The 10,710-nt window shown below is 39.7% G+C and overlaps 1 protein-coding gene across 3 annotated transcripts in view; it reads right to left on the bottom strand.

The window, feature by feature from the left end:
• Positions 1-867: 867 nt before the first annotated feature.
• The window catches only part of Papola (poly(A) polymerase alpha), a 61,550-nt gene continuing 51,707 nt past the window's right edge, over positions 868-10,710 (bottom strand). For all 3 annotated transcript variants that reach the window (XM_029559954.1, XM_008825651.3, XM_008825653.3), the window contains 3 exons: positions 6,030-6,092; positions 4,356-4,430; positions 868-2,019 (listed from right to left, as the gene is read on the bottom strand). In XM_029559954.1, coding sequence (XP_029415814.1) covers positions 1,924-2,019; positions 4,356-4,430; positions 6,030-6,092 — 234 coding nt within the window. In that variant the 3' untranslated portion in view covers positions 868-1,923. The remainder of the gene's footprint in view (positions 2,020-4,355; positions 4,431-6,029; positions 6,093-10,710) is intronic.

Consider the following 10,710-nt stretch of genomic DNA (forward strand, 5'->3'; position numbering starts at 1 on the left):
GAGTACAGATACTATAAAACAAAGCAAACTCCAGTCATGAGACACTACTTACATCATGCGAAAGCAACAGTCTGATCTCCAGGTTATGAAAACTAGAATTAAAAAGTCACTACACAGAAAAGACCCAAGTTTCCAGCCTGGAAAAACTTGGATGCAGTTACATGGAACGTTTAATAAATTGAATTTTTTCCCCCAATGTGTAAACAAAATGACAAGACTAAATCTGTGCCTGGTGATGTCACTCTAACTCTGAAGCCACACCAACAGACACCTCTGCACTTCACCAGCAAGCTGACCGTCTCCTCATCTAGGTGGAGGAAGGGCAAGGTACTGCAGAGGCAGACAGGCAAGCAGAAATCCTGGGTACCACACATCAGCACGTGGTGGTGAGAAGAAGCCTCAGTTAATGCAGAGCCTATGGGGAAAAGACTACACTCCAACTTTGGAAAATTAATTTAGAAGGACAGGGGAAGAGTTTAAGTAATTGCAGTTTAACATGAAAAATGCATGTGTGATAGAATGGAGCGCAATGGAAGAGTCAGAAAACATGCTCAGAGATCTACTACAGCTTTGTTTTGTCCAGATTAAGAAATCAGTTTATTAACATCTGGCATCCCTCAGACTTCACAAAGATGGATGAGAATTCTGCAGCTTAATTATGAGAAATTATTTTCTTTAAACATTTCCTAATTTTTTGACAGAACAAAACAAAATTTCAAAGTAGTGAGCCGACCAAATGTCAAGTGCTTGCTAGAAATGATTTTTTAAAATGTTTCTGTATGTAAAAGTCACTGACAAATTTTGGTAAACCGGTTAAAAATAAAAAGTTTAAAAATCTTGGAGAAAATGCCTTTTGCCCACGTTTAAAATTGAACATCAAGGAACAGGAGCTGTGGAGTGTACAAAAGTCTTCTTCTAGGCACACAGCTGTCCACGCAGAGAAGCTTCATGGGCATTACTTTTGGGCCACTCTAAATTTCAGGCACGGGACCAAAATTTAGCGTCTGTGACACAGAGCCACAGGAGCACTGGTTCATGTCATGGCTTAGGAAAATACTGGCATTTAGGTTTTGGTGAAGTAAGTCTTACCTTGTGCATACAAGCAAAAGGGAAAAGAAAAAGAAGAGGGAGGAACAGGTGTTGTTTTGAAGATAACAGACTGCAGTCAGAAGAGCAGAGCTGCAGCAGATGCAGACGGCTGCTGGCTGCCGCTCACCTGTGCACGAGGAGACAGTTGCATGGAGAGCAGCAGTACGCACCTCCTAATCACAACCATCGAAACCAAGTATTCTCTAATTACTCCTTCAACGTCAAATGCATCTCTCAGAACTGGCATTTCATGTTAAGGGTTACAGCTACCTCAGAGGACTCAACCAGATGAGTTCTCATCCTGCTGAGGCTAACAGTGCAGCACCGCACAATGGCACCCAACTCAAAGACTAACTGGAAAGGAAATTCTTTGGGAAAAAATGAAAATCCATTAGGCTGAAAATCTAAAATTAGTTCTACTTTCTAATAAAAAATACATAAAAGTGCATCATCAGAATAAGGAATTCTTATGCTAGTTTGTATTGCAAGTTTTTCAAACAATGCATCAAACATAAATCCAATCCAGATGTCAATTAGGGACACAAACAGCTTGATCCCCTCCCGCCCCCCGCTTAAAGGCAGTAATCGTCCCGAAACAGTAATGCAACTGTGCTAGCACAGTAATAATGGTACTCCTGGCTTCGCATACTAACCTGGACTTCCGATCAAGTGCTGCAGCCCAGTAAGGGAGGTCACCAAAGCCTAACCCACTGCCAGCCATGTCTAGTCTTCTACCCTCCGTGCTCCTTTTTTGTTTTGTTTTAGTTTTTTGTTTTAGCATCTGAAGACAACAGGTTGAGTTGGCAGATACTGTTTATGGACCCTGAGGTGGTTTTACCGATTCAGTCTCAGTTTTATTGAGTTCTTGATGACAGGAATAGGGTTTGCAGGGAGAGCGGGAATATCAGAAAGGTCTGTACTGGATGTTTTCTGAGAATGAAAGCAAAGAACACATCATGGTTTAGAGCACAGTCATTTACAGCGAGATGTACTTTCGACCTCTCTACTTCTAGGGACAATGGAGCTTTATTATGAGAAAAAAGAAACTCAAACTTTAAAATGCCATGCAAATAAGCATGACTTAAATGTACATAGATTGTATACTGTATTAAGTTTCCAAGATTTACACACTTTAACAATATTTTGAAGATACATAGAAAACTCTCAAGCAATTTCAAATTCGGTCTTAAAAACATGTTGCACTAATAATCAATCACCTAGAATATTTACAAGGTTAATGTTGAATAGCAATGTACTTCCAACACCAACAGCTGTAATATTAAGAGGTATTGGAGCACCCCCATGTGGGGGAATACTTAAAGTTCACCTTATACACAAAGCAGCAATTATCAGTTTACTATTTTCTGACACTGTAAATTATAAAGTTAACTACACAGTTGGACAATTATTATCCTAGAGAATTTTTAAAATTAAATTACACAAATTAAATCACAAAATATCTGTAACATTCAAAAAGGAGAATAAATTATAAAAGGGTTTATTGGAAAATTCCAAACACACACAAAAGCAGATAGCATGTCCTCATCACCCAGCTTCACCAACTGTCAAATTGAAGCCAATCTCCCTACCTCTGGCCTTTAATGTGTGCATTATACAAGAGCAAAATCAGAAATCCTATCAATTCTGCAAATACCTAAAGACCGAACAGTGCTTCTTAGACATCATCACTTTCTCTGAAACAATTATGTTCCTATACACAAAATATGGGAATGCTTTTTTTTTCTTTTTTTGTCTTTGAGACAGGGTCTACCTGTAGCCCCATCTAGCCTGGAACTCAATATGTAGAACAGACTGGCCTCCAACTCACAGAGATCTGCCTGCCTGTGCCGCCCGAGGGCTGGGATTAAAGGCATGTGCCACCACGCCCGGCTGAGAATGTATTTTTTAAAACCAGCATAATCTAGGTGCTTTAGCTCTGACTGGTTTATAAATCCTTTCATTTGCAAGAAAATTCTACTCATTAAAAACAAAAACAAAACAAAATAAAAAACCCCAACCCTCTTAAAAGGCTCCTAACTGCTGTAGAGATGATTCAGAAAGATAAACCGAAAACATCTAGCTGCTTAGGATATAACATGGTGAACCAAAAGATAGAATCGTCATCAAAGGACAGTTCACATGTGAAGTCTATGTGGACACCCATCAACATGACGCACACTTCTTGTGCTTAGTTTCCGCTCACCTTTTATTAGATAAAAATTATAGAAATAAGGAATATTTAGAAACTGAGTCTACAGTTATATATTTAGAGGTTGTGGAAATCAAAATTCATGAAAAGCATGTCTTTAGATGACCAAATTAACTTTGAACTAAAACAGTATGACATCACGGAGGTGGCAGCACCTCCTTTAGTAGTTACACTGGAGGCTACTCAGGTTAACAAAGTATTTTGTGCTAGAGTTTGATCTAGACTTTAAGTTTGGCAGTTGCTGTTTTTACAATTTAAAAGGATTCAAGAAGAAAACAACTGTTTCGGGAACAAAATGAAGGCTCACAAACCAATTCAAATAAGACACCAAATGTCAGGAAAGAACTGTCACAAGCGGGAGTATGAACTCCAATTACCCAAAGGAATTATGTATTCTAAACTAAATAACTGAAGGAAAATCAGTACCAAAAGCTAAACTGGGATAGAAACACATCTTAAAAATAAAAATATCGGGGAGGCTGGGGCAAGAGATGGAGTACAAGGCCACCCTTGGCTATATACAACTTCTAAGCTAGCCTAGGCTACAGAGAACTTATCTCAAAAACCAAACTGAACTTTAATAATGAATGAATGAAAGTTTAAAAAAAAAAAACTCATGAGCCTTGTAAACAAATCCTTCACACTTTTGTTTTAATTTCACTTTGACCTATAAATAAAATTTATAAACCATGAATCTATGGCTGAGGGTTTAAATGACTGGCAGTGTAAGGGGACAAGTCAGGTATCCTTTTTTTTTTTTTTCTTTCAGGGACTCTCACTTTGTAGCCCAGGAGAGTATCAAACTTGATGCTCTCACCACAGCCGGAGCAGAGTATGCCAGCACTCGACTAGATACAGTACCCTAACAGTTAAAAACAGAAACCCCAGCTCCAAATCCAGCACCTGGCTACCGTTTTGTTATAATGAACTTTTAGGCTTACAGCAATCATTTCCATAAACATAATTTTAATCGTCTAGTCTGAAAGTCCCTTTAATTCAATCTACCACTCATTGAAAGGACACCGACAGAGCTCTCCTTGCTCTTTGCACTCAGTACCTGAGAGGCCAACAGAGAAGCCGCTGTCTGCACAGCGTCTGACTGAGCCGTACTCGTCTCTGTGTCGACTTGTTCCTATGAGACAAAGGGTGGGGAGGGAGAAAACAGACTTAAAAATAAAAACATAACTGGGTGGAGCAGCTAAAGAGAAAGATAATTAGAAACAGGAGGATCAAGAGGTATAACTACATTACACCCACATTACATGACCTTACTAAGCCTTGTTATAGGCTGGATCTGCATTTCAGACATTCAAAAAGTACAAGGCATGATCAAAATATCTCATGGCTTTCCAACTAGTTTAACCTGGACATATTAAGCAAATAATAAAGATATACAATAACTAACAGAACATAAACCAGTTTTAACTATGTGGAAAAACTGCCACAATGTTAGCAAATAAAATTACCCAGAAGCACAAAAATCATCCCATATCTGTAATTAAAAGTAGCCAATTTATTCGTAAGTAGTCCCACCTTATGGTCATCCCTACCTTCCTCTGCCCAACAATCAGTGCCCCAATTCTAAGTATTGTTAGAAAATACAAGGTGAATCACACTGTTCCACTGCAACTTAACTCTCCTAAGGCAGTGCACAAAACACGCATATACACAAATGAAAACACACGGATAAAAACACTTCTAAAACACCTATTTTTGAATTATGAAGACAGAAAACCTCATGGTTTTCCTGTGAAGCTGCAAAGGGCAAACAAGGTATGAACAGTAAGAATGGAGAAGTGGAGCCTTTCAAGGAGAATGGTCTGCCCAGGAGCACAGTTAAGTTTAGCTTACTATGTGCCTTAGTAGCTCACCCTCGTAAACATGACGGGATGGCTGACAGTCACAATGCTGAGACACTACAAGAAAGGCAAGCTTGTTCTCGGTGGAGACAACTTTTAACAATATTAGTTGAATAAGATGATAGATGCATCATCTTTCAATGCAGTCTAATAATTTTGTAGGTTATATAACATGAACGGTCTTTCTTGGCTTACTAAGTGCATTAAAATTAAAAAGTCAAAGGCACTGGCATATAAGCAAACACACAAAAGCTTGAAAAACATCAAAAGAATATTTATTAAAACATTCTTTATGGAAATGTGGCTATGTTGGAAAAGGTAAGCCTTCAGTATATTTCAATTTGATGATATTCCTAAGTCTTTCACAGTATGGACAAAACCAATCTCTTCTTATCTACCTCATTCAAACCAAAATCTGCTGAAAACAATTTCCCATCAAAGCAAACTGTCAAAGCTGATAGTGCGTTGACAGTCTCACTGACTGCCTCAGATCCCAAGTACCCTTCCCTGGGCTGCTTCAAAAGGCTGCTACCCCCTTTCACGAAGCAGTCCGTTATTTCTTCAGTCAGAAACACCTTACTCCCTTTATCCCTTTCCCCTCCTCCAATTAGTAGGATTTTCAGTAATAATATAATTTCCTCATGTGTACCAAACAATCTTTGCTCCTTAACTACAAGTTCCTGTCACACTATTGGAATGCTTCAGTTTTACGCATTAATTGACATTACAAATGAATAGATAATTTCTCTAAAAACAGTACTAGGAAAAACTAAGCTATTGTGCAGATTACAGTGCAACATTCTACAGATATTTCTATCATATTTTCTGTATTTTTAACCGTGTATGTATTTCTAAAGGCTAAATTAGTATACCTTTGTTTCTGTTTTATCATGTCCACTCAAAGCAAGACAGTTAGCATCTTCACTTGTTTCATCCTGTTTTTAAAGAAAAAAGTTTATTCTCCAAAACGAAAAATTTAGATTCTTTGCCAATTAACGCTGTTATTAAAATTTTCCAAAATTATAATCAATCCTGAAAGATGAAGTATAACCTTAAAGATTGCAAATTAACTTTTAAAGGGGCTTTTTGGGATTAAGTAACTGAACTTGGCTTTATTAAGAACCAAAAATCTCATAAACATGATAAAAGCTGTTTCTGTAGCCCACGACCACCGGAACAGTCATTTCCCAAACCATTAAATCCATGACATAGCTTTGTTTCCTGATCAAACCACCTTGCAGATTTGCAATATTATGACCCCAGAAGGAAACTCAGGACCATTAGTAAAAAAGGGTTAGGAAATTCTATGAAGACATCACTTTAACCTTCTCAAATGCAACACCCCACAAGCATCCACCCATGCACATGCATGTACCCTCTTCTTAGTAAAAGCCATTAAGACTGTAAAAAGAATGCAAGATTTGTGATATCTGCTCCATGAATCTTAAAAAACTATACTAACACTATTTTCTCAGCACTACTAAATAGAAAGAACTAAAATTTAAGTGCGCAGGTGCACATGTATATGTGGAAGCCAGAGGTCAACCTGAGAAGCCATCCACTTTGTTTTCTGACATGCGTCTCTCACTGGACCCACTCCTTAGCACTGGGATTACAAGCATGTGCCACCATCCCTGGCCTCTTGAGTGACTGCTGGGTATTAAATTCAGGTCTTTATGCTTTTTAGGTATGAATATTTGACTTATAAATAACAGGATTTGGGGGGGGGTTGTTTTTGGGTTTTTTTTTTTTTTTGGTTTTTTTGAAACAGGGTCTCCCTGTAGCACCAGCTGGCCTGGAACTATGTATACCAGGCTGGCCTTGAACTCAGAGAAATCCACCTGCCTCTGCCTCTCAAGTGCTGAGACTACAGGTGTGTACCACCTCACCTGGCTAATAATAGGTATTTTTTAAAGTGTAACTTATAGGGGCTGGAGAGATGGCTTGGAGGTTAAGAACACTGTTCTTGCAGAAGACCTGGGTTCAAATCCCAGCACCCACATGGCAGCTAACAACTGTCCGTAATTCCATTTCCTGTGGATCTGATGGCCTCTTCTGTCCTCCGTGGACATCGCACATCACAGGTGCACTTACCTACATGCAGACAAATACACTCATACACATAAAATAAAAATAATAAATAAAATATATTTTAAAAAGTGTAACATAGCCAGGCATGGTGGTGCACGCCTGTAGTCCCAGCACTCGGGAGGCAGAGGCAGGCGGATCTCTGTGAGTTCAAGGCCAGCCTGGTCTACATAGTGAGTTCCAGGACAGCTGGGGCTACAGGGAGACCCTGTCTCAAAAAAGACCAAAAAAAAGAAAAGTGTAACATAAGTTATAAGAGTAAACTACACACAGTAATGCACTACACATACTGTCAGCAACAGCATACATATTCTGTTTTGTTTGCTTTAAGTCCTTTTTAGAAGCACACTCAAATCTTTATGACTGAAATAGTACACCCAGAGCTGGGTCAAAACAATGGGCAGAGCCAAGAGTGGACATGTAAATGAAGCACGGCTGGTCATTAGCTCAAGCACCTGCTTTCGTGCATGTCTGAGATTCTCCACACACCAAAGATTTTAAGGGTTTGGAGGTGGAACTCGTGAGACAGTGCTTGCTTATAAAGCCTTGGGTTCAATTCAGAGACAGAGAGAGAGAGAGAGAGAGAGAGAGAGAGAGAGAGAGAGAGATAACAAGAACCAAAAGCCTACAGAGGAATACTTCGCCATATACTGTGACAGGACATTTTCACTTCATGTTACCATTTCTATGTACGTGAAGAACTTTTGAACAGAACTGTTTATTAAACTGAACTAAACAACCTCACAATATCTAAAGCCCTCCAATATCTAGGCCAGTGTACCAAGACCAATATTTCCATCTGCGTTTTTGTTTTTGTGTCTGGTTTTCTGAGACAGGGCTTCACTATGTATAGACAGCCCATGCTGGCAGTGATCTAGCAACCTCTTCCTCTGCCTCTTGACTGCTGGGACTGTAGACATGTGCCACTATACCTAGGTGATATGCTAAAAGTTTTAACACCAGTACTCATAAACAGACAACAAATGACCCAGTTAAGGAGAGTTTCAAAATGAGGCTATTTAGGGGCTAGAGAGATGGCTCAGAGGTTAAGAAGGCTGGCTGTTCTTCCAGAGGATCTGGGTTCAGTTCCCGGCACCCACACAGCAGCTAACAACTATCCATAACTCCAGCTCCAGGGGACGTAATACCCCTCTTGTGGCCTTTGCAGGCATTTCATAACACAGGTGCACTTGCATATATGCAGGCAAAAAACATTCATACAAATAAATAAAAATAGCTGGGTGTGGTGGTGCACGCCTTTAGTCCCAACACTTGGAAGGCAGAGGCAAGTGGATCTCTATGAGTTAAAGGACAGCCTGATCTACATAGTGAGTTCCAGGCCAGCTGGGGCTACAGGGAGACCCCATCTCAAACAACAAATAATAAATAAATAAATATAAATCAACTAAAATTTTTTAAAATTAGGATATTCATACTATAACAAACCTAAACCGTTTCAATTTTAGTACCAGGAGATTCAGAGCTTAGTTGTAATTGTACTTTAGACTAAAATTAGTTTTGTATCAGCAAAAGCCATGGGACCTCAAATTATTCCACCAAGAAATGCAACTAGCTCACAAAATATACTAAAACCCTTTCTATACTGTAAGAAGTTCTGCTTGTGTTGACTAATACCAAGGAGATGTCATAAGCAAGTCTAAGAAAATTTATACAGAAAAAAAATTATAAGGCAATAATAAATAAAGATGAAATCTGTATTTTTAAAACTCACTGATGGCTCAGGAGTTAAGAGCACTGACTGCTCTTGCAGAGGGTCCGGGTTTGATTCCCAGCACTGACATGGCAGCTAACAGCCGTCCATAATTCCAGTTCTAGGAGCTCCAACACCCCTTTCTGACTTGAATGGACACTACACAACATGGGCACACTCATATACATGCAGTCAGTACACTTACACACATAAATAAAAATAATAGCCAGGCGTACACACGCGCCTTTAGTTCCAGCACTCGGGAGGCAGAGGCAGGCAGATCTCTGAACTCAAGGCCAGCATGGTCTCCATAGTCAGCTCCAGGCCAAGTGGGCTACAGAGAGATCCCATCTCAAAAAGACAAACAAAAACAACACTTAAAAGGCATCAAGTAATTTTAACACTGGCATTTCACTTTATCAAGTTAAAATGTTTGAACAAGATTATATTTAAAAATGAACGAGATAGGGACATTTGAGCAGTTTTTGAAAGTAACTTTACTTTGTTAATAGTCTCTTTTACAAATATTTGTTTTGGGTCTGGAGAGATGGCTCAGCGGTTAAGAACACTGTCTGTTCTTGCAGAAAACCCAGGTTCAAATCCCAGCACGCACATGGCAATTAACTGTCCAAAACTCCAGTTCTAGGGGATACAACAGCCTCTTTAGGGGATCCGACAGCCTCTTCTAGGGGATCCGACAGCCTCTTCTGTCCTCCATGGGCACTTCATGGATGCACTTACCTACATACAGGCAATACACACATACACGTTTAAAAAAAAAAAAAAAATTTGTTTTGTGGGTTGTTTTTTATTTTTCTGTTTTTGTTGTCTTTTTTGAGACAGGGTCTCCAGCCAGCTGGCCTGGAACTCACTGTGTAGATCAGGCTGGCCAGCTGGATTAAAGGTATGCACCACCATATCTGACTGTACAAATATATGATTTTTAATTGTCTAGATTTTGCCTTTAAAGAGCTCAAGGACACAGGGCTGGAGAAATGGCTCAGCAGCTAAAAGCACTGGCTGCCCTTGAAGAGGACCCGGGTTTGGTTCTTAGCACCTACATGGTGGCTAACAACTGTCTGTAATTTCAGTTCCAGGGAATCTGACACCCTCTTCTGACATCCAAGAGCATTGCACAACAGGGGTGTTAATATATATGTGCAGGCAATACACTCATACACATAAATATTTTTTAAAAACTAAAAAAAAAAAAAGAACTCAAGGACAGGAATAACAGGACGCCAGGTATGGTGGCTCATGTCTATAACCCTAGTACTCGGAAGCTCAAGTAGGAAGGGCACTTCACGTGTGCAGCCAGCCTGGGCTACAGAGCAGGTTCGAGACCTTACCTTATAAAAGGAGAAAAGGGCCAGGTGTGGTGGTGCACGCCTGTAGTCCCAGAACTCGGGAGGCAGAGGCAAGTGGATCTCTGTGAGTTCAAGGCCAGCCTGGTCTACACAGTGAGTTCCAGGACAGCTGGGGCTACAGGAGACCCTGTCTCAAAAAGACCAAAAAAAAAAAAGGAGAAAAGGTACATGGAAAAGGCTGGCAGAGATCTACTGTGTTAGTTCACTGTGACTGTGGCTGTGTCACACAGATGTCAGGATGAGCACTCTGAGGTGCACGTGCATTTCCTAAGAGCCCTCACGTGCTAGCCACAATAGTGAGAAAGCCAAACGTCAGAAAACTAAATGTGAAAATTAATGTCTAGGTTCAGAACTTTTACTAGGGTAAAAAAATATATATATAATATA

This window comes from Nannospalax galili, unplaced genomic scaffold, assembly GCF_000622305.1.
Source record: "Nannospalax galili isolate Female #2095 unplaced genomic scaffold, S.galili_v1.0 scaffold188, whole genome shotgun sequence".
Lineage (NCBI taxonomy): Eukaryota > Metazoa > Chordata > Mammalia > Rodentia > Spalacidae > Nannospalax > Nannospalax galili.